General features: G+C 44.9%; 5 protein-coding genes across 5 annotated transcripts; 2 read left to right on the top strand and 3 right to left on the bottom strand.

Moving 5' to 3' along the window:
• Window positions 1-1325: 1325 nt before the first annotated feature.
• N7533_008648 (potassium ion transporter) lies at window positions 1326-3894 on the bottom strand (the record flags this gene model as incomplete). The annotated part of the gene is made up of 10 exons (XM_057105298.1): window positions 1326-1542; window positions 1595-1638; window positions 1687-2401; window positions 2462-2870; window positions 2936-2983; window positions 3036-3190; window positions 3252-3429; window positions 3489-3625; window positions 3687-3807; window positions 3858-3894. The coding sequence occupies 10 exons, from the start codon at window positions 3892-3894 to the stop codon at window positions 1326-1328; spliced, it is 2061 nt and encodes a 686-aa protein (XP_056956747.1).
• Window positions 3895-10339: 6445 nt separating this feature from the next.
• Window positions 10340-12631, top strand: N7533_008647 (uncharacterized protein; the record flags this gene model as incomplete). Its single annotated transcript, XM_057105297.1, has 4 exons — window positions 10340-10585; window positions 10635-11399; window positions 11457-11603; window positions 11666-12631. 4 exons carry the CDS (start codon window positions 10340-10342, stop codon window positions 12629-12631), a joined length of 2124 nt encoding a protein of 707 aa, XP_056956746.1.
• Window positions 12632-20658: 8027 nt separating this feature from the next.
• On the top strand, window positions 20659-21255 carry N7533_008646 (uncharacterized protein; the record flags this gene model as incomplete). Its single annotated transcript, XM_057105296.1, has 1 exon — window positions 20659-21255. One exon carries the CDS (start codon window positions 20659-20661, stop codon window positions 21253-21255), a length of 597 nt encoding a protein of 198 aa, XP_056956745.1.
• A 1129-nt stretch (window positions 21256-22384) lies between these two features.
• On the bottom strand, window positions 22385-23145 carry N7533_008645 (AM-toxin synthetase; the record flags this gene model as incomplete). The annotated part of the gene is made up of 2 exons (XM_057105295.1): window positions 22385-22670; window positions 23081-23145. The coding sequence occupies 2 exons, from the start codon at window positions 23143-23145 to the stop codon at window positions 22385-22387; spliced, it is 351 nt and encodes a 116-aa protein (XP_056956744.1).
• Window positions 23146-23267: 122 nt separating this feature from the next.
• N7533_008644 (uncharacterized protein) lies at window positions 23268-23975 on the bottom strand (the record flags this gene model as incomplete). The annotated part of the gene is made up of 1 exon (XM_057105294.1): window positions 23268-23975. The coding sequence occupies one exon, from the start codon at window positions 23973-23975 to the stop codon at window positions 23268-23270; it is 708 nt and encodes a 235-aa protein (XP_056956743.1).
• Window positions 23976-24108: the final 133 nt, after the last annotated feature.

Below are 24108 nucleotides of genomic sequence, written 5' to 3'. Positions count from 1 at the left end.
CCGGTCGTGATCTTCATTCCCTAGTTATTGAGAGAGGCCGGCTAGAAACTGAAGAGGGCGATTGCCTCTTGAAACAGCTCATGCGTGGTGTCAATTATCTTCACCAGCATGGGATAGCCCATCGCGACTTAAAGCCAGAAAACCTTTTTCTCAGATTAGATGGTGGCCTTAAGATAGCAAATTTTGGCACTGTTTGCTGGGTAGATACTCGGCATATAGGTTTGTTTATCCCAAGGTCTGCCAGGAAAACGGTACTGGCAGGGTGGCAAGTCAATGTTATCGAATAATGACTTGAAAGTATAGAGCCAATAATGCGTAGATTATATGGAAGAAGATAAATCGCCACATAGACCGCCGAGTCATCCAAGTAAGCCAAGCCAGGGTAACTGGGGACCGATGGCGATAGACAGCGTTGCGGGGGGAAATTCTGCGGGGGTAAATTCTGCGAGCGGGAAATTCTGCGAGCGGGAAATTCTGCGAGGGGGAATAGAGAGGACCCACCGAGAATTTTGGCGCTGTTAGTTTGCTGGAGCCCCCTCAAGAGTAATCGGGTTGTGAGAGCCTTAGGTCTCAGGCACCGTTTTGTTTGTTCTTCAGTATCTGAAATAGCATCGCTAACTTACAATTAACACAATCCTTTCGCTTCACGATATCGTTATTTTACTCTTCCGTCTCGCCGCCCACTACTTATGGTTACTTTGCTTTGCTCTGCTGTCTACACTTCGTACGCTCATGCAGTTTTGTGTTTGTTGCAATCGACCCCCCTGCACTTCGCGGACTGCCATTGAGCGTATCCCATCGTTCATTAAGTACACATTACGATAGGAGTTTTATGCTGGACGAATGCCGTGGTATTTATGCTGGCATTATTGAGGGCTGCTGTATGGAAGAAAAAATGCCTAAACATTTCGTCAGGTATATCGCAAATGATTCTCGATACTTCCACTTTCCCCCACAACGCCTCCCTGAGCTCTGTTGGCGGAGAGGCGATCCGGAGACATTTTTTCCGATCTTACTTGCAAGGTTATTAACTAGCTCGAACTGCACTTGAACTCTCAATTGCTGAATTCGAAGCCGTAGTCACAGAGATATCAGGTCTAATAACCGGCTGTCGGTCAAAACTTCGCACTTCTCATATTTGAAATTGTAGTTATAAAGTTCATTACTCCTAACATACTACTTATATTACCTAAGTGTAAACCAAATATAGCTAAATCTACAATTAGATTCTTCTTCTTTTAGATTCTTCAGTACCTTTCCAGAGACCTTTTGCCATATCTATTTTGGGGGTCTACCGTCATTGTAACGCCGATGATTTTGCCACATCACCGCTCGCTCAGTGAAGCTTGAAGCTCATTGCTATGCCTACCATCCCCTGAGCGATCGCCTGGGAGAACAATAGCACGATCAAGCTTGTAAGGCAATCCACGATGACGACCCCTGATCATCATCACACAGATAACGAGCTTGCTGAAAACTGTGAACTCCCCAGATAGAGATGTTGAGACGGTCGGGTAGCCTAGACTGAGTCCCACGTTCCCGCTATAGAAGAGTTAGCGAGGTTAAGAAATCTTGAATCAAGTATGATCCTTACTATGCTGAAACGACTTCAAATAACACGGAGAACACGGAAAAGGCCTAGGATTATCAGCTCTGCCATCAAGCAATTAGTTACTACCCACTCACCGGAATAGATGTATCCGCAATTTTGCCAGCTTCAGCAATGCAGATACAAAAGCATCCGAGGAAGATGTACCACAAGTCAAAGCTGAGTTGGTTCTGGATGTGGTTAAGAATGTACGTTCGACCATCACTTTCGTCCATGCTTCTCTCAGAGCCATAAATACCCAGCGTTTTTTCCTCGTAGACATTAGAGGCTCTGATGCTAATTGCGATAGGAAAAATTGCAATATACATCATAACGACTAAGCTAAATTGGACAGCTGGGCTAACATCAGCTAAATTGAAAGACGATGTTCCCGTATGGCGCGCTGATGCGGCTTGGAAAATAGCAGCAAGGACTCGGGGGCCGGGTGCCAAACTATTAACAGCTGGGTTATTCAGGTCCAGAACGATTATGAGAAGCACATCAACAGAATTCATAATGAATAGGATTCCGAAAAGTATCCATGTTGGCTTGCTCGGAAATAAGAGGGTGTAGCACCGTCGAGGGTGATCGAGCAGAAAGCGAAGCGGATCTTTGAGCGATGATTTCTCTGGACAAACCTTGTACATGATCCATATTACTAATCGGAGCAAACATGGATAGCAGGTGTTGCCGGCAAAGGCAAGGAAACTGATGAGAAGCATTGGAAACGTGGCATCCTGGAAATAGATCATTGAATCTGGGGTCAAAGTAAAACCAAGGTTGTCGATCATAGTTTGAGCAGAGTAGAAACCCCTGCGACATAATGGGAATGAGCTATTCTGTCATAATAACACAAATACAAGGCCAACTTACCACCAAACGCTGCCCTGGCCACATTCAGCAAGATAGTCTCGATATTTTTGATCGGTATGGAGAATCCATCCCACCAGAGAGATCGCACCGAACAGATGCAGACCGAAAAAGTACCCGGTGACAATTTTCAGCAAAAGCCTCAAGCTCCGGTATTCAATGCCTCCAAGTTGTTCCCTATCTTCAACGGAGAGGTTGTGGAACTGAGAGTTCCGGCCCACCGTAGCCCGAGAGAAAATTTTCGGTAGATAAAGCTGCTTATTGTTGTTTTGTGCCGTTACATGGGCCTTTCCGTTATAGCCTGGAGAGTTTCCAAGAACGAAAACGGAGGTGATCACCCGTTCGAGTGTGTGCGTACGTGAATGGAGGCTTCTGGTAGATTGTCGATAACGTAGATTCTTCTCGGGTTTTCCTTTTATTGAAACGTTTAGTGGCCATCTCAAACCTCTGGATGTCTGTCACAAGCGGAAGCCTCACCTTCTTCTTCATCATCAATCGCTTCATTAATTTCGGCGAAAGAGGCCCCTAGAAAGCATTTATTAAAAATCGAAAATAGCTAGGAGCTAATTCAACATACCTTTATCCCGCTTCCACGGAGGTGGAATATACAGAGCGTTGTCATTGCCCACAGTAGGCCGACCGGGCTCCGCGAACCGAATGGATTCCTTTCCTGTAGTCAGTTTTGGGTCTATAGAATCATCAGCTGTAGAATTCCTCGATTCCTGAGAAACCCTAACGTATGTGTCAACATCTATATTGCCATGACATTCTGCTGTGCGATGTTAAAACAAACCTCGACAACAAATCTCTCTCCCCAGCAGGACTGTTGGTCTCTGACACCTTGTCCTTCCCTCCGTTTGTAGATTCATCGGCCGGGGCCTCATGAATGGGAGTGTTCGAATCTGGTAGGTGTTTGATTTTTGCCTCTTCATCCAGGCCTGGAAGGGTCTGTGATTTCAACAAATGCGGTGCTGCATTTTTCAAGTTAGCCATCAATTAGATGACTGACTAGGGCGTAAGTGTTCCTCACCTATCGCTTTGAGATAGTTCTCAAACCATCTGACCCGAAAGATGACGACAATTATGTTGATGAAGCCCAGATTTCCCAGAATCGGGATGAGATAGATGTAAACTTGTTGGTAGGTCTTTAACTCTTTGACGTCGACCCTTTCCATGATGCCACTTAGCAAACTAGAAAGACTGGAGCCGAGCAGATCTCGCCACTCACGTATTCAGACCCGACTCCGTTGAGGCACTAGCACCGAAAAAATAGGCATCAATGGCTTTGAGATTGCCGTAGGGGTAAATGATAACTAGGCTCAGAATGCTGAGAGTGATAATCCATGCGTCTACCAAAGCGGTCAGCGCAAGGCAGAATGTGTACGGAGTATGCACGTACAATGCAGGGAGAGAAAGTTTATTGGTGGCTTCCACATGGCGCAAAAATAGGGAAGTTCAAGGGAAAAGTACTTGTGGGCGGCCTTGCGAATATCAATATATAACTCAGGCTTACCTAAATATTAGAATAATTGCCGCATATAACATCCAGCTGGACGATTCAACTCTGTGTGTGAGCGACTTGATTGGGCGAATCAGGTAAATGGTTGAGCGCCACCACTTGCAGCTTGAGGATCATCTTCACCACTGTCAGATGTCACCTTGCGACTATGCTCTAGCCATCCCCCCACAGCCAAGTGCCAATTTTGAATTTTGGACAGCGAAAACCCAACTCTGGCGGTATCCATTCTCTGCACGAGCTTTCAAGACTATGCATTGTGGCCATCGGGCCGATTCAAAGGATAGTACTAGGCAAATAGCTTTGTCGCACAGGCTGTTTACTGCAAATATTCACCAACTCTCCATAGCGTTGTTGCGATTTAAGGAGTGATTTTGGGCACTGGCCCAGCATAGCCCGCTTGCGCTTGGACTTTTCTATGAAGCTTGGCAGCCCGGGGCTAGGCTTCATCCGTCAATGCTAAGCACGAACTTCCCGCTCCACGGTTCACAATGGTCCAGCAAAATCCCGCATAGTGCAACTCATTACAACACTGAACTGTATATTAACTTGTAATTTTCCCGAAAACACAAGAAGGCTTTTCGTTTCCTTTCCCATAATTGACAGCAGGAGATGCCGGATGCTTCAAATAGTCCCACTACTTCTTCTGCCGTGATAGCTGTCATTTGTGTTGTGTTGGTCGCTGGGTTATGGTAAGCATTTGCCAAAACGATACCCCAGCCCGTGTCACTAAATACACTCTTCTATATACAAAGTTTCGCGGGGTTTGCTCAATGGATTCGTCACCATGGAGGTCAAATAAGATCGTCTACACGGAATTATCCCGTATTGCCAATATATAGATTCACACGGCTACAGACAAATGAGGTTCAAAAGAAACCTCAACCGCTGCCGACCGAGGATGATCTCAATAAAATCCTACCAAAAATCGATTTCAAAACATGGAAGAGTCATCAACTACGCACAAGGCACTGTCTTAATATCAAATCATTATATTATATAGGCCTTTACTAATGGTTCAAACAGAGCGAACTCAATGAAACTAGCGGCTGAGGATGTCCTAACCAGTCTCGGAATCTCTGCTCCAGCTCCCATCTCTCCAGCTAAAGAACCGGTACACTTTTCGCCAGTAAAAAGTACCCTTGCTGAATTAAAAATGTCAGCTCCTGACGAATCGCTCAAAGCGGAGTCGCGTTTCAAGCTGTCTCAATCTTCTGATAACACTGAAGTATATCTCGCCGCTGCGCGGCAAAAAGCCACCCAGTCAGCCCCAGACATCATATTTTCGAATTATTCTTGTGCTATATGCCTGTGTATTGTCGAAGATGGAGTTCATGTGCGCGGTCTTCCCTGCGGGCATGCGTTTCATGTTGATTGCGTTGACAAATGGCTACTTTGGCGCCGGCCATACTGCCCATTATGCAAAATGCCGTATCAGAAAAACCTAGCAGAAGCATAGAAAGCCATGGAGAGCTTATTCATCTCCCTGTGATGGAGTTGCATGTCCGAGATTACCTTTTAGATCACATATATGACCTGAAGACAATACGCAGTCACTCGCAAAAGACCTTCCTAAAGGCAAAGAGACCTCCCTTCCCTGTCTGAGCGCTTGGATTCCTCGTCAGGAAAAGACTCTATGAGCGAGCCAAATTAGCTGCCTTCATCGGCCAGCGACGGACAATTGCTGGAGAGCGCCAGGAGAACCGACCTCTAATAGAAAGTTTATAGGTAAAGGCTTTGCTTGACGATTTTGGTTGCTGATATGAATTGCGAGTTTCGAGCAGGCGTTGATGGATCGATGGAAAAGTGGGCGGGTAGGTTCAAGCATCCCGCAGAGAAAAGAAATGCGGTCGATGTGGTAACCACTCTGCCAATGAAGTGTGGTTTAAAGCATGTCTTAGATAGAGAAAAAATCAAACTCAAATTTTTGAGCTAATGATTTTCTCATCATATACTATACCTAAAAATATGTGTTTACTATTTTATTTCACCGTCGACGAACGTTGAGTCATCTGAATCAGAGTCCTGTACAGGCATATCAAGTACAACAGATTGTATGCCTGCCTCTTTTGTGATGCGGAGTTAACGGTCTGTTTCGCCGAAGCATCTGCGTTCTAACTGGTAGCATTTGAGTTGATCCACTTTGATGGTGAACATGCACTATCCACTAGAATAATATCGTTGAAATGGACCTCAATAATGATAGACCGCAAGGTCGCCATGTTCGATAGTAAAGCACTTGTGTGTACATATTCTTGAGGGTTTGTGGTCCAGGATCCACAGAGCCCCAATGATCGCCCACTGACCATCTTCCAGTAAGACCGAGTGAGGCCATTGCCCTGGCTTAATCCCAGAAGTACGCTGGGAACTGTCATGGAGGCCCCAGGAGCAACATGCCCCCAGACACTAGAGACAGTCCTAAGAATTACGCCCCGGCTCTTGGTATGTACGTAAAAGCTAGCCCTATGAGTGTTGCTACCAGAGCTGAACGAGAGAGTCGGCTGAACGTGGGGGTAGGGTGGTCAAAGACACGGTTAGTGGTAGTCTATATGCTTCCCAGTGGCCCGCCGGCCTGGGCCCAGGGCCCAGAATGGAGCAGAGCGCTGTCCTTGCAAGCATGTTAAAAAAAAATTTCTTGCCAGAGGGCTGGGGGTGCGAAACTAATAGGAAACGCACGGACTTATGGTCGAGGTAAAAAAGGTGTTTTTGAGTAACCAATCCCATTCGATCGATCCTACTTTCCACAGAGGACGCTGTGTAAGCTAGCACCTTCACCATTGTGTGCGCCCTCGTATTTTTAGCTGAAGTCTGGATCGGGATTCAGCCAAGCGTGGGTAAAAAAGTAACGTGACCTCTGACCTAATTATTCCGCGATTTCTACCCATGCTAACTATTCAATTGCAGCGTGGGTAGAAAGTTTCTACCCATGGTGGGTCTAGTTTGTGAGCTTCTATTGGTTGTATAGTATGGCCCTAGTTTTAATTGTCAGAATATACTGCACTCAATTTCTTTTGACTTCTATAACATATGAAAAAAACATATAGTATTCATGTGTACTTGGAGAATGTAGGCCGTAGGAAGTAATTTGATCGTTCCTTCCATTCACTAAACCTAAATGAAAGAGATAGAAGATACGCATGAATGTAAACAAAGGATGCCTCAATCTTATTTAGGCTTAGCGATCAGAATTGCCGATAGTAGAGAGATGACATAGTTCTGGTTTCCTACTTCAAGGGAAAAAAATGTGGCTTGATATAAGAAGATAGGGGTTGTGGGCCAAATGAAATCAAACAACGCTGATTTTATTGCTTATTAAGAAAGGCGTGGGTAGAAAGTTTCTACCCATGGTGGAGCAAAGTCACGTTACTTTTCTACACACGCTTGGCTGTATGCCCGTCTGGATTGCTCTTTCAATACATCTGTTTCCCCTTACTCATCATTGAAGTCGCAATTAGGCATTCTTACCAGACCCTGTTCATTCAATCCGATCTAAGTTTTAGTGATATTAATTTCTTGAGAATCAACGGTAGCCGTGACGGCATTCACTCACAAACAAGTGGGGTGGTGATGAAGAGAAGGCGCATGAAGTTTGCAAGCCAACTTGTTATGCTTTACACATGACTACCGCAACTTCGGAGTACCTAGAGCTATACGAGGGAGGGTTTGACACCTCAATGACAATGCCGGAGTCATTTTAGACATTAAACGATTGGGGGAGCGCCAAAATCTGCAGGTTGTACAGTAAGAGCCCTCCACAGTCCCGTGGCAAATGGCCTAACGCGTCACAAGACCCCAGCAACTTACCACGGGATATTTTCGGAAAATAAGCATTTTCGGGAGTCAAATTGACCTCACATTTAAGGCACAAATGTTAACTAGTTAACTAACCAATCAACCATATATTTAAAGGGTTTAGCGTTAATCTTTACTCTGCGCAGAGTCCCCATGACCTACCCAAATTAGTCTCTATACAATAACGCCGTAGATTAGGCACAGAAGGCTTTTAGTGGTCTTCGTTTTGCTTTTTTCTAGTTTCCCTGCATTATTCAGACTGATATGGGTAAGCAGCGACGCACCCGAGAAGTTGGGGTAAATGAGACACACACACACACACCTGTACTGCGTAGAAAATGGAGCAGTGTCTGGATAGCTCAGCAGGTTTGAGCAGACCAGGGAGTATGAACAGATCCGCACAATTTATGTTGCGAAATGCATACAGAACCGGAATAGTGGGGCCCAGCATCGTGGGCGATGGCTAGCCGACAACATAGTCCTTGCTTTGATGCGCGGTCCTACTTATTTCTCATATGGCATTTGGTCCCGCAAAGCGCTTGCAATACTGTATACGTAGCTGAGAGCACGCTCTATGTAGAGAATGCTACGATTCGCTACCTACGGCTTGCCAAAGGTCTGAATGGTATTTATAGTTCATGTCGCTCTAGTTATTCCATCTTCGGTAGCTTCTCGTATCCCAGAACGGGCCTACCGACAGCAAGATATAGCTCACGTTATGAGGAGATACATTAGCGGGGCCTCAAAGGAACCCAGACGGGCTACTTCGTGCAACATTGTTTCCGTTCTCCCAAATTCTGGTTTAGCCTAGTTCAGATCGCCATGGCAAACCTCCTGTGGCACTCTTTTGAGGGCCAAGAACGAAGCTACCCTTTCCCACCCATGTGGGTTTACTGGCGGTTGAGGCGCATAGAACCTCTCGAGGTGTACGTCATCGCACGGTTCTAGGTCTTTTTGGCCGAACCGAAAACTGTGTCGCGGAAGTCTATTGTCCTGCGGGAGTTCATGTTCCTGCGGGAGCGGCAACGCTAGAGGGAGTAATGAGCACGCCAGACTGTCCTAGGAGAAACAGCACGCTGTATTTAATGGCTTATTCGTGATAGCTGCTATGACACTAGAATTTTTGTCACGGCTTTCGCATGCTGGTGCTATCCACTGATCTGTCTCAGTCATAAAGCTTGCGGCGTTTGATTGGAGCCCCTAGTCTTACTGGACTCCCCAGACTTGCTGGAGTCAACAACTGCGGCAACTTTATGCTCCGGCTCTAAGTTACAACAGCCCTCAGTCTCAAAAATATTTATGAGCTTATCGACATTTTTCTGGTCTTAGTGTCTCGCCTACATACTCATGGGTTTCGAAGAACAAATGATTGTATTCAACAATTGCGCATCAGCGGTAGAATTGCAACATTTTGCGAGCAAGTTCATTCGTTTGGCGATTAGGGCATTGTCAAGAGTACAATCAGGTCATTCCATGATGATGGGATAGATTTCGCTTGGATGACAAGAAGCGTTTTATATACAGTGTCTCTCTCGACCCGTTGTTCCGTTTCATTCCCATATTGGTAGCAGCTTATTGGCTCTCTCTACAGGCACTCCAGTCGCGCTCGACTACCTAATCGCGGCAGATTCTCCAGTCGTGGTCGACTCCTCAGTCATGGCCGACACTCCCTGCCCTTTTTCTTTCTTATTATTGGCCATAAATGTTTACCAAGCCATGACTTTTTCAATACACCATCGAATGGCTTTCCCAGTTTACACTGCTCCTCAGGGCGGGTAGTCTCCAGTAAGATTTACCATGCAGGGAGCCCCACTTTTGTGCCGTATTGCAAGGTTGCCTTTTCGCCTCGTCTCTGTCAAGAGTGTCTACCTCTCATATATTTAAGGAAAAGAAAAAGTAAAATCTTCTGGTTCCTTAACAATCGTCTTGGTACAATTCAGTTCGCTTATGGGCCAGACCGGGATGTTCGCTTGCTGTTCGGCAAAGTGAGGTATGAGTGATTTATCTGGTCCTATCACAGAACATCCAAGGGAGCTTATTTTTGCTAAACGTGCATAATCTCGCATGCCTAGTGCCATATCAACAAAGCCTACTCTGTAACTTGGTATAACGCTAACCCCCGTTTTGGAGCACGTTTGCCATGTGGCGTTCGTGTTCCATGGTGAATTTCACGGACGGTTCAGCTACCATAATTCATTTAATAAGATGAAAGCGATAGGCTCTGATAAGCCCCCCAGTAAGCTCAGTTTTGATTTTGGCTATAAGTCGCGTTACTACGCTTCCAACCACGCAGACACACGACGACCATGAAATCATCTTCCATCATCGATCTCAACACCACCTTCGACCCGATCACAACAAGGGGACATGGACATCCATGAAAGTATTATCAATATCCGCTCCCATCCCTGGATGCCGGAGCGGATCAGTAGCAGGATCTCGGCTGAGCAACCAGACGACGACCCTGGCTTGCGAAACCCGGGAGACTTCAAACAGAGACAAGTAGGCAACACGAAATTGAGGGACCATTAAGGACGAACATAACTTACCATTAGCAGGTATTCAAAGGCAAGATGCTTTTATGGCTGGCATATCAATCTGTGGGCGTGATTTATGGCGATATTGGCACCAGTCCCCTCTACGTCTTCTCGTCCACATTTTCATCCCCTCCCTCTCGGCAAGACCTAATAGGCGCCCTCTCCATCATTATTTGGAGTCTGTTCATGATGGTGACGGTCAAGTATGTGCTGGTGATCCTTCATACTGATAATGATGGTGAAGGTGGCACTTTCAGTACCTATTCCCTCCTCAGCCGCTATGTAAGTGCTCCGAGCAAACTCTTCCTCGTAAAAGCTGACGGACTCGTAGATGAATATCACCCACCGTGATCCGAGGGAGGCTTCGTTGGTCCAGATGAAACGGTACTTGTCCGGTGACCTAGAGCGCGTGGGTCAGAAGGTACGCCATCGCTTGGAATCCAGTCGGTTCGCGCGAGGACTACTGAAAGTGATCGGTGTGTTGGCCGTCACCATGGTGCTAGCTGATGGCCTGCTCACGCCGGCCCAGTCCGTTCTTGGAGCCGTTCAAGGTATTGAGGTTGTGCAGCCGAGCATATCCAAAGGCACAGTAATCGGTATCACTGATGCCATTCTCGTCGTGCTTTTTGTTATTCAGCCACTGGGAATCACGAAATTGTCCTTCGCGTTCTCACCGATAGTGATTATATGGCTCGGGTTTAATGCGGCGTTCGGGATATACAACCTCACTAAGTACGATGCCGGGGTTTTCCAGGCTTTTAATCCTGGTCTCGCATTCGAATTCTTGATCCGTAACAAGACAGACGGATGGAGGATGCTAGGTGGTACTTTGCTTGCCTTCACTGGTGTGGAAGCCCTCTTTGCTGACCTGGGCGCCTTCAGCCGAAGCGCGATCCAGATCAGCTGGCTGTGCTACACGTTTCCGTGCCTTTTGTTAGCATACATCGGTCAGGCAGCATATATCAGCGTCCATCCAGAGGCGTATTCAAATCCCTTTTTCAACGCGGCCCCACCTGGAACCATCTATCCAGCCTTGATCATCGCAATTCTGGCTGCAATTGTTGCCTCGCAGGCCATCATTACCGCAACCTTTCAGGTGAGAGAGTTGCAACCTTTGCTAAAAGGGAAGATCTCACTCTAACAATACTGGCAGCTTCTTGCACAAGTGATGAAACTATCCTATCTCCCTCAGATCAAAGTCATCCATACTTCCCAGATCTTCCACGGGCAGCTTTTCATTCCGATCGCGAATTGGCTGCTGATGATTGGAACCATCTTGATCGCATCAATCTATAACAACGTGAGTGGCCTCTTCCTTTCCCTATTTCATTCTTTTCCAGCGACTTATCCCAGGTTCTCCAGACGACGTCCTTGGGTAATGCATACGGCGTATGCGTTATGTTTGTGACATTCTTCGACACCTGCATGGTTTCTCTGGCTGCAATGTTCGTATGGCGGATCAGCCCGTACATTGTCCTCCTCCCGTGGCTCACCGTGGCCTGTCTGGACTGTACATATCTCTCCTCTGCGCTGACCAAGGTGCCTGACGGGGCCTGGTTCACGATCGCGCTCGCTGCAATCCTCGCCATGCTGTTCCTTTTGTGGCGATATGGCAAGGAACAGCAATGGTTCGCCGAAGCTGAGGACCGCTTCCCCACATCACATTTCATCATATCCAGTTCAGATGACCAATTGCTCCTGTCCAAACGATACAACGACCTTCCTGTCAGCATTACCCCCGGTCTTGGGATCTTCTTCGACAAAGCGGGCGAGACGACCCCGATTGTGTTCAGCCAGTTTGTGCTTAAGCTCACCTCTTTATCTGAGGTGGTTGTGTTCTTCCATCTCCGCCCCCTCGAGCAACCTTCAATCGCCCCTGAGGATCGATTTACCGTGTCGCGTTTGGCCCTTCCGAATTGTTACCGGCTGGTTGTTCGATACGGATATAATGACGTAATCGTCACACCCGACTTGGCGAGCGTGATAGTTGACCAGGTCCGGAAATATCTAACGTCGAGCAGTTCCAGCACGCCCTTAGATGGGGTGGAAGAGGATTCTGTTGCCCCTGGCAACTCCACGAAGGAAGGCAGTAGAGACACCCGCGCCTTCCTCGGTTCTGAAATCATCAATCTGGAAGCGGCATATGCCCACAAAGTGCTCTATATTGTAGGAAAGGAGCAGATGAAAATAAAGCCCAACACAACACGCATCCGAAAAGCCTTGCTACATGTGTTTTTGTGGATCCGGGATAACACGAGGAACAAGATGGCCAACCTCCGGCTGCCAACAGACAAGCTGATTGAAGTTGGATTCCTCAAAGAGATATGAGTGTGGCGATAAGCTATCTGGACGAAAAAAGGCGGAGGGTGTTGACGAAACAGCCTCAATCGCTGTTGATGACCTACACCGCTGCGACATAGTACGTTCGTGTATCTCACTAGCGAATTGTTTTATGTTGCTTTTTGTAAGACAGATAGTGTTACTGTTCGCGGACGGTATAAAGTACAGCGTCATCCGGGGGTTGTCCCAATCTTGTCGTCTCCGACTCTATCTAATTCAGGCTGCCTAATAGTCGTACAGTAGAATTCGGAAACAATTTCCCCTTTGGACCCACATCGTTTGTTTCTCGGTTCGTACCCGAAACTGCGCTAGTCTAAATCTGGAAATAGACGTAAGTAATTGGTTTCTAAGACTAGACTGATTTAATGAAGGGACGATCATATTACGTATAATATTCTATGTTACACGAAATGCTGATACACTACCCCTCTATTCCCCTCTATACTGTTTTCCTAGTACCCCCTTTCTTTCGCGATCACCACTTTTACTAATCCCAGAACTCACCTCTAATAAGAATGGCACCGAGACTATCCCCATCGAAGCTGCGCTTTATTCATAATATAATAGAAAGCCAATCGTTAACCATACCTTAAATAGCTGATACAGCCAAATACAGCAATTGAACGATTAAGAGTATTTGTAGGAACTTACGGCTATTCGGCAAAATCTATGCCTCTTTAAATCATACTGGTCGACGAATAACCATAACACCACCGATACTTGACGTCCTTTATATATATCTGCTCGAAAAACCAGGTCTCTACCTCGACGAAATAGTAATATTTATATAGGATGAATTTCGGATACTTACAATAACTTCAAGTATTAGGAGGGCTCTAACACTTATAGGCTGGTCTAAAAAGTTCATTTACAAGAGAGCCAAGGAACAGAGTACAGAATTACGGGACTTCTATCGTCATAATATCTCAGAATTTAAGTCGTACTACCTAGTCTACGTTGACGAGTCTGGTTGTGATAAATGAATCGGATTCAGGAAAACTAGCTAGTCACCGCTCGGTGTTATCCCAGTCTAAGTATCACAGTTTCACCGTGATAAATAATATCAAATACTCCCAGCATATACCCAAGATAGTATCGTGCTTTCCCGTTTTTTCTTTCGTTGTTTAACGGATACCGGTATATTCGAAGACTTTCTTAACCAGTTTCTTCGGTATTATAGAAGATAGCCGGAGCTTAAATCTGTTCTGTCATAGATAATACATCGTTTCACCACTCTGAACATGTTGGGTAGATATGCGCTGATACGGGAGTCAAGTTGATTTACCTACTTCCTTATTCACTGGACCTCAATCCAATTAAGGAACCTTTTACTAAGTTAAAAGGCTTTATCAGGCCTAGTTAGAGCCGCTATGAAGAAAATACAGACCAAGGATTCAATCATTTTCTTGATTAGTGCATTGAAGAAGTTGGAGTTAAAGGGGGAGTGCTTAAAGTCATTTCCGGCACGCAGGCCTAACAATCAAATACCTAGAAAGCCGGTAAGACTAGAGTCTTCTAAGTGTGATGTTTTCGTACTAATAAATTTCATTTTCAATCCCGTCTGTAAATCCCATTCGGCGTTTTGTGAAGAAATTATACAATCAACAATAGTATCGTGATTGTGCCTGAGGTGTGTCCTCATAGCGCTGTCTAAAACGTAATTATACTGAACTTTGATATTAGAGCTACAATCAAAGCAAAGCACATATGATTGTGCCGATCGATTTCTCCAGCATACCCAGAACGTCATCAAAATTATGCGAGATAATTGACAGCTTGTGTTTTCGCAATCGAGGCTACAAGCACATAACGGCCCATGGACTTTTTTGAACCGGTGTGTTTGGACCCATCTGACGGATATGAACTTTGATATTACATAACCCACCCGTATTACCTACAGTTACAAATCGATCATTCGCCAATGCAGAAATCAAAATATACCAGCGGATTTCTTAAGTCTTCCTGCTGAACTCCGTAATGAGATCTACAAGTATCTCCTAGTACGTCGAGTCCCTATTAATCCTTAGAGTAGACGAGATATACTTGCGTCGGATCTCCTCTCTACAAACACAAAGGTCCTACACAAGGCTAGCTCACTACTCTATAGCAACAACTGCTTCGACTTTTCGTCATCGAGCCCTATACTTATATCCGAATTCCTCCATACTATATGCTTGGTGAATACTTCTCATCTTAATTATACAGCCGATAATAATAACGATAATTTTATTCACCCTAACCCCTCACCTTGACAGCGGTAAAGGTCTTCGATTGTGAGTGTGCGTTTGGGGGAAGATACGAATTGGTAGGTTTTAGAAGTTGGTTACAGTAGGGAAGGTTCGGGGCGTCATAGAAATGAGGTATAGGAAGGTTGTTGGTCTGGTGTGGGGGCTGTGGAGGCTAAGGTAGAGGAGGTTGAGAGACTTCCGAAGAGCAGGCCAGTTAAGATTATTACAGCCATGGTTCGGCTATCGGAGTAGACTATTCGGTGACTGTATCGATATTTATGGTTGAAGGTTCATCTGGCAGAATAGATACTGGCGTTGTTTCGGGAGACGGCTGTTGAGGTGATAGAGATACGGTGGCTTAGTGGGTGACAATGTTAGGCCTTTCAAAGGTAGGCTTCAAATCGCTACCGATTATCTGCCATATACAGTTCGTTACATAAAGTTGTTGTATCTCTTCGATGAGATTTTTCTGGAATGTGTACAGCAGATTAATTGATCCACAGGCAAACCAATACACTGACTCGCCGAGACCTGAGGGTGGTTTGCAATATAAGCCATTCTGAGCTAGCTGTAGAGGGGTGACATTAATAAGGATTTGTCTAAGAAACAAGAGAGCTCTTACAGCGATGGTACGTGATCGGGATCTAGTAGAGAGATTTATCGTTCTAATATAGGTTAGTTTGGTCTGGTAGAGCGGTAGGGTTGGCGGGGTTAGCTGATTTAAGGAGCGAGGGAGGACAACGAAGGGATAAGAGGGGCTTAGATTTCCATCCCGCCCTGGCATCCGGATGCCGCGAACTCATCTTAATTCTCCCAGATATTACAGTTCCCCCGATCTCGCAATGGTTGCAGTCTCTGATGCCTATGCCAGAAATTGAATCAGATACGGAAAAATCTGGCTCAGACTCGGAAGAAGAATATTAAAACTAACTAGACAGCAACCCAGCAACCAACACACCATGGCAGGCCACGCAACTCCGTTCCTACCGATGGGCCAGGGCACGTGGCAGTGCAACTAACCAAACGACTCAACCGGCACGTTATGGGGGAGGATGCATCGCGCGAATGACAACTTTATCGAACTCTCGATCCCCCCCCCCCCCTTTCTGATCCTTATCTCTGACAACTGGGGAACTATAGCACCGGCACAATGCTATGGTGACTAGATATGCCGATTGACCTGAAATGTTGATGAGAGCCGCTACAGCGAACGACTGAGGTATCGAGGGCCTCAACGACATTTGATCGATCCCCCGGGACGCCACGCCCACCTGCGCCCCCCCTCGCTACAAGACCACTGTGCACAGTGACCGATACACAGCTATCAGAGCCCGACAAACATCACGATACCGGGCCTCCACCGCCGCACGATAGAGATGGAAGTAGGAGTACTCACAGGCGGGGGACAGGTAGGGGTGGCGGCGGCGGCGTACACGCATGTAAGAGCTACACGCATGTAAGATAGCATGCGCAAGACGGAAAGCTGACAACTGGCGAATTTATGAGGACATACTGGTGCAAACTGGTGCAAATGGATGACATGTATCGCATTTTCTGTATATAAATCACCTTAGTGGCGAGCTTTGGCTGCCGTCAGCGATACCGGAAGAGCCCTACGGGAGCTGATAAACGGTGTATAATGCAACTCTCTCTCTCTCTCTCTCGAAACATATTTCGAATATCTTAACTATATTCACATCCATCCAAAACATCAATCATCATCATAGTAGCCTAAGACTATTAGCCGAGTTAGTTAAGATTAAGTAGCAATTAAAGGAGTAATTTTTCAAACTACCCCTTAAGCGTTTTTGACATAATATTAGGGTCATCACCAAGTACCTTCTACACGCCACACCTCAGCCTAGGGATCCTCGGAATAAGTTGCTTAATTAAGATTGGGAAATTTTTCTTCACATCCCCGCGATCCCCTTCCCCTCTTTTAAAGAATAAATTAGCACCTAGATAGTTAGTGTCCTTAAGCGACCCTACCACAGTTCGAGAAATTATAGATTTTCCTGTCCCAGCTATACCTTTTAACCAGAAAATACTCTTTTAGGATATTAATATAGCCTATCCTATTATCTACTAGAGAAGCTTGATTCTAGTCCCTTAGAGATATTAGACTTTATCTCAATTGATAACCAATTCAAACCCTACCTCTATCACGCCTTCTAACTTCATAAGACCCATAATTTAATTCATACAATTAGTATTCTAGACCACACTAACTATTAGAGCACTACACAGAAACCAAATCAGCAAAAGGAGTTATAAAGTTTTGCTTGATAAATATATATCTGATCCACCTACAGAGATAAAAGGAATAAAGTTTTATACGACTCAAGATTCCGAATATTATCTTCCACTTTTATACGCTTCAAGGGCCACTTCAAGGCTCATAGTCCAACTTTCTTTATTAGCCTTTTTCCCTTCCCTAAATGAAATTTCGCTTCTAAGACCTGTAGGTTGGAGAGGCAATCAGTAATATTACTGGCTAGTCAAGAGGTTAGTAGGGCCATTCCATTATTGCTTTAGAGCAAATTAAGTAGGTCTTGCAGTGTGCCTGGGAGGCCTGTGATAGCCTGCTTTAGGGTGAAAATTTCGTCCCGTACATCTTTGACCTCTCAAATATAGCCTCCGCAAAGCTTCACAAGGCTTCCTATCAGTTTAATAACCGCGATGACGCTTATCGCCAAGGATAGAACATACATTTATAAGAACACGGTATCAACACGTCTATTCCGCAGTAGGTAGGTAAACTGGCGACTGTTGTGTAAAATTCAGGATAGGTGATATTACGCCAGGCATTTCTAGAGAGATAAAGAGAGTTAAGTTAACATGAGGGTAGGCTGTCATCCACAAGGCAGGTAGGGGGTACAGGATTGGCTAGAACTCATTAACGGCTCGATAGTCAGCCCGAACCAACCCAGACAACTTATTGCCTTGCACCTTTGGCCACCTCATCAAGTTTAGGTGACAGCGCAACAAAAACCATCATGGCGCCTCAACTCACCCTCTCCCAGCTTGTGATAATTCGTGATATAATTGACAGTAAATCACTGACTACTTCAGAGTCGGCCGAAGCGGCTAGCTAAAGCAAACATCCGGTCATAACCATCGGTAACAACCTCCGAATATTCGGCGATGTCCAAGCTCCCTTGATCCCTGGTGGCTTTCCTCATATGATTACGCCCGTTATACTCAAAGCGCTATGTAGCCACTTGCTAGAGAAACTAGATTTACACTTAGACGAAATAGCAGACTTTTATATGACGAATTTGAACTGCTCATATCTACATTCACTATTGGCCGGCCCCTTCGATCACAGGGTTGGACCAAAAAAGTAGCACAACGAATAGCACAGGAGCGAAATCCGGATTTAAGAGACTATTTTTCTGTTTCAGCTTTCCGATTTCCGCTCGTACTACCTGGTCTTCATAGATGAATTAGGATGTGTGATAGACGGGTAGCTTCAGGAGGGCCAGCTAGTCTCCACGTAGGGTGTCAGCGGTCCAATTTACCGGTTCCAGCGCAGCCAGCGGTATCAGATTCTTCCAGCATATTGCCAAAATAGCATTTTGATGTCGCGAATTTTCCAGGAATCAACAAACACAAGATACTGTACTTTCCGCCACACTCATCCCAGCTAAATCTTATCAAAGAGTTCTTAATAGAGCTCAAAGCGTTCGTAAGACGGAACTGGCAACATCGTAGAGGTCAATATTTCAAAGATTTTCTTAAATAGAGTTTGGATGTCGTCGGAGGCGAATATTATAGTAGAAGAGGAATCAAATTAGAAATACATACCGAGGGACAAGCCTTTAAATACTATATAGCTCAGGGGGCTCTATTGTCATCAAATTCGTGTACTGTAGAAGATAACATACCATAACGTGCACAAAACCAAGACCAGAGGCTCTACTGATAAACCTTAGCAGCGAAAGCAACTTATGTCTGTCCTCTATACCCAGAAAGTTACAAGCCATTTGCGCTCCACAATCCGTAGCTGAATTAGGCTAAGTGAAATAATCATAATAGAATATACACTTGATCATTTCGCTACACCCAATTTCTAAACAGCTTGGCAGTGGGGCCTAGAAAGAGTAATAAGTGTCAGTTGAATAATTTATCTTTACTTATTGGTCTATCTAAAAATAGTTTTGAGTTTTCTTTAGATTTTTAAATCCCTTTTTAGAATAAAAGATTACTAATTTTAAGTAAGAGATATTAGTATTAAAAAAATTATATCTTTATTTTAACTTTTATCTTTCAATTAAAATCTTATTTACTTAATTTAGAATAATCACTCGTATAATAGATATAGATATTTCCTTTTCTAATCTTATAGATTTTTGGTCTTCTTTTATCTTTTAAATTTATATCTCAAGAGTATTTCTCTATAAAATATCAAACTTCCTAAACCAGAATATCTAGAGATAGATTTTGTTAGATGAAAAGATTATTATAAAACTTATATCAAAGAGAATAGATTTTAATTAAAACTAATTACTTTGTTTTATATCATATATAGTAATTTAATAATATTTTAATAAACTACTAATTTAGAATTAATATATATATAGGATTTATATAGGATTTATATAATGGTCAAGTCAAATAATTTAACATAAATTCTCCTTACTTCTCCTTGTTTCTGCTTGTTTCCTATAAGAATGAGTCTCTATATATTTCATATTTTATTATTAAATTAAACTATCTTTGTGTACTCTTTAAAATCTTACCTAGTTACAGGTCTCTAGCCTGTCCCTTAGTACCTACAGTAGGGGGCCAAAAAACTCGTCCATATCCACAATTACATAATGTTCTGCCTATCCTGGCTTGGTGTAAAGGTCAAGATATTGACTAGGCAAGGCAAGGATGGCACGACCGAAAGGGACCGTATATTCAGGATTGAAACAAAACTAATTCTTCAAGAACCCTAAGTACTCTCTATCACAAAGGTTTCATATCTCTTCCAATCCCGATTCCCTTCACTCACGAAGCGGTGTAATCGGAATAGTGTACTCCGTGATTGACACCGCCAATTCGTATCGAATCTGACCTATTTCAACATGATCTAAGGTTCTCCCCGTTACACTTAGAGGATACAAATCATAGGCTGTTGATGTAGCACTAGGACGTAATTAGTCAGCTTGATAGCGGTGAGAAAGTGGAGATAGACGAGATATATTGGTCTCCCACTGTATCACACTATCATACTTAGAATTATAAGAAAACTATCTTACTCTTTCTTCTTAATATTTTCGATACATATAATAATATGTTATGCAAGTATTTTTTTCTATGATTTGTATATGATAATACTATAATCTTCTATACTAGGGCTATGTTTGAGGCTAAGCCATGGATTCCCTTCAACTTCTGTGGCGCTCTCAATCCTCCGGTCAACATCTACCAACCTACACTGCCACATTCCAGGAAATTATTACGTCACCTTTCTAGCGCAGAGATTAAAGACCTAAGAGCCAAGATCGTTAGATCACGCCACCACAGACAGGGGTAGGGTTACATTGTGGATAGGACTCACTATCCACAACAAGTTTAGTCCTGGCCCGGGAATATGGGGGCCTTAAATATGGGGGCCTTATTTATGGGGGCTATATACATTGGCTTTCTTCCCCTCGGAGGAAGAGTTAATAGTAGCAACAACTCACGTTTTCTCTCTCTCGCTTTTTCCGATCTGGTCTGGTCTGGTCTGGTCTTATTGTCGCGCCAACTTCTACATTCTTGGCATAGCTGTTCAAGGTATCAACTGAATCCGCCACCATGCCCGCTCAAATAATAATAATCAACTACACCCCTGAGGGCCGCCTCTCCCTCCTGGACGCGAGCACAAAGCAACCCCTCTACCACGTAAAAGTTAGCCGACAGGCGCCGCAAATGGAAATGATCCGTCTGACGGGTCCCAGCGAGGGGGCCCCTAACCACTCCTTCCCTGAAGACACAAACGCCTACTTTGAGTCCCGAGTCTGCACAGCTCAATTTAAGCTGACAAGCCTTGACGTGAAATTGGGTATCCGTAAGCAACTCGATGTAGAGTTGAAGAGGAAGAAGATCCTCTCTACGAGTTACTCGTTTATTTCACCGTCGCTTTCTGTCGGGTCTCCGGTGACTTTGATTTGGGAGACTGACTCAGAGAATAATGCGGTCGGCAATTTCAAGTTATCCGTTGAGGGTGAGGGGAAGGTGATTGTTCGCTTTCGTAACGAGGCCTTTTCAAACGAGCGCGTTGGGACTTTTGAGGTGGAGAGTGATGGGCTCGATCAGCTGGTCAAGGATGAGGCTGTTATCTCTGGCCTGGCAATGCTGGCTATGAATCAGAGTTTCCATCTTGCTAGCATGGTCATGTTCAAAGGATCCTGATTTGGCTTTCTTGCCGCTGTTTTCATGGGTTTGCTTTCTTGATGTTCCATAATCTGGTCTCTCACGTTCTCGATGTACTGCACTCTATACCTCGCTATCCGAACCTAGATCTAGTCCACAACTTGAATTTATATTCACCAAAGGAGACTACTCCAATGACGCTATCCCTATATTGAGCTAGCTTGAAGAAAAGGCTCTAAATAACAAAATGACCAATAAATTAAATTACCAACAAACTCGAAATCAAGTAGACATGGAGAGTTCGGTAAAAATACCCAAACCCCTTATATTTTTTCTTTCTTCTTCTTCTGCCTCTTGTTGTTGTTGTTGTCTTCCCCCCCCCCTTCATTTTTCTTCTGCGTTTCCAATTTCGAAGTAAGCAAAGTAAAGAAAGAAATAGAAATCAAATCAAACAAACAAGCATAGGAAATACATAGGGACGAAAAAGTCAATCAATAATCAAAAATTAAACTGCACTGTCACCTCATCAAGCAACAAATCAAGAGAGATATTCTCATCATCAATCAGTATAGATAGTCCGACAGAATCACTCGAAGTATTATCGTCCCCACTAATATATTGGCTGACCTTTGCGACTTGGGCAATTATAGCCGCCTGGAAAGGCTCAGTCACCTAGAAGAAATACCTGTCTCATAAGCGGCATTGACCAGGTATATGGCTGTGATGAAATCACCTCTGAGCTAGACGAAGGGATCTGTGACCCCGATAAAGTGGCCGGGAAGGTTGAGGGCCTGGCTCCAGAGACTATAGAGGCGGTATTCGAGTGATATAGAGGGCAGCCGTTTGAAAGTTTCCTAGGCGAGGCGGTACGAGGTAAAAGCTTCAATAGAGGCGTCGTCGAGAAGACGACGGAGCTTGCTACGGTCAGCTTTTATGGAGAGGTTAAGGGGCAGATCGCGGAGAGACACAAAGAGCGATGGGACCATACAAGCCGGCATGGCATGTGTAAGAAATTTGAGGTTGTCCACCAAGGTCGAGCGCATACTCTTCGTCACCAGCAGTAAGAGCTCATTTGGAGACTCTTGTTCGACCGAAATATGCTTCGAGAAGCAGAAAAAAGCGGCCAGCGTACAATCAACTCGGCCTGGTTGCGAAATGAGTTCCACAGCTACTTGATGTTGGGGATCAGTGATTTGATCTGCGTTTCGATTTCGCCCAGCTCAATGCGGTGCCCGTGAACTTTGACCGAATCTTTATGGCCGAGATATTGGAGAGTGCCGTTGGCGTGGTAGTGGATGAGATCGCCGGTATTGTAAAAGCGTCTCGCCCTGGCGGGGAGCTCTTTATCATTGGCCCAGACAAGGTTCTTGACAAACACTGTATTCGTCTTGATAGGGTCATTCAGGTATCCACGAGACACTAGCGGGCCCTCGATAAGTAGTTTACTGATGTATCTAAGTGGGATAAGATAGTAATAGTTGTTTGGATATACTACCTTTAGCCTATAGCTGGTTAGTATTCTGATATTAGTAAACTTGTGAGTGCATTTAGATAGTTTAGTATTATAGATATAGTGGATTAATGCCTTGGTAGGACTGTAGTACTTGGTAAGTATCAGGATTCTGTACGATGAACTGTAGGCTTTCTGATTACCTGCCTTATCACTAAACATTAATATATTTAACAACACCACATCGGATGGCTTAAACATAGAATATATAGTCAGGGTAAGGGTTATGGCGGTGACCTGTTACTCGCGTACCTCTCCTAACAGGTTATTGGCTCATTGTGTATCCGATGGGATTCAGATACAAGCGCCGTAGATGAGCGAGGTGTAGATCTCTTGGATACTAAGATCAAACACATACGCTGAGAACCGTAGGACTCAGTCTGCAGGTCCGATATGAAGAACGTTGCCATGTGAATCATTGTCCAGATCATCAACACCAAAGCCTTGATCCTTACAAGCAATGATGTGCTTTGCCAGTCCATCTGCTTAGCCGCTGCCTTTGCTGCACCCTGTCTTCAACAGTTTTCGAAGCTCAATGTCGTCACTTCTTAGCATCGTCGTCTAGCGCCTTGTTCAACTCTTTCTGGTAGTCCTCTTGGGCCTTTCTCAGATCCTTCTGCAAGTCTTCCATGTCTTTCCGCAGATCCTTCATCTTATGATGAGAAGGACCCTGCTGCATATGCTGGGAAACGCGGTTGATCTTGTCCTGGAGCTCTTCAACCTCCTCTTGTCTTTTCAACACTGACTTTTTATTGTGATGCAGCTGATTCAGTGGATAGAATTGACTTGGCGGATATCCCATCTGCGGGGGATATGGTTGATATGGACCCGCTTGCGGATATGGTTGCTGAGGGAATTGCTGCGGGTAGGCACCGCTCTGGGGAGGAAAGTTCTGTCCACTCTGATTCTGGTGCTTCTTGTAGGCATCTTGAGCAATGGAACCAGCAATCGCACCACCGATGGTTCCGAGGAAGCCGTGGTTAGCCTTGTGGCCAGCGAAACCACCGACAGCACCACCGGCAAGGGCACCGGCAAGACCACGCTCACCATCCTGTGCCTCACCAGAGGCGGTCTGCTGCTGTTGCTCGTTGTAAGACTGTGGGTATTGAGACTGAGGGTACTGATTCTGAGGTTCTGGGTACTGTTGCGGATATGATTGCTGATACCCTTGGGGAGGGCCCTGGGGAGGTGGAGGCCCAGTGTAGCCATACCCGTTTTGAGGGGGGGTTCCATAGTACTCCGAATTCATTATTGCTAGTAGAGATCGAGAAGATTCAAGGTAAAGTGTTGAAAAGAAATGGATGCAGAGAGTATTCCAATTTACCACCCAGCTGGGGAGCAACAACCTTTAAATATTCAAACTAGCCCTAAATATTCGCTTC

The sequence above is a fragment of the Penicillium manginii genome (genome assembly GCF_028828005.1).
Source record: "Penicillium manginii strain IBT 31320 chromosome Unknown utg000006l:1.0-4164085.0:1.0-4166146.0, whole genome shotgun sequence".
In the NCBI taxonomy this organism is placed as follows: Eukaryota; Fungi; Ascomycota; class Eurotiomycetes; order Eurotiales; family Aspergillaceae; genus Penicillium; species Penicillium manginii.
Note: the sequence above shows the minus strand (reverse complement) of the source record. Positions and strands in the feature narration are given on the sequence as shown.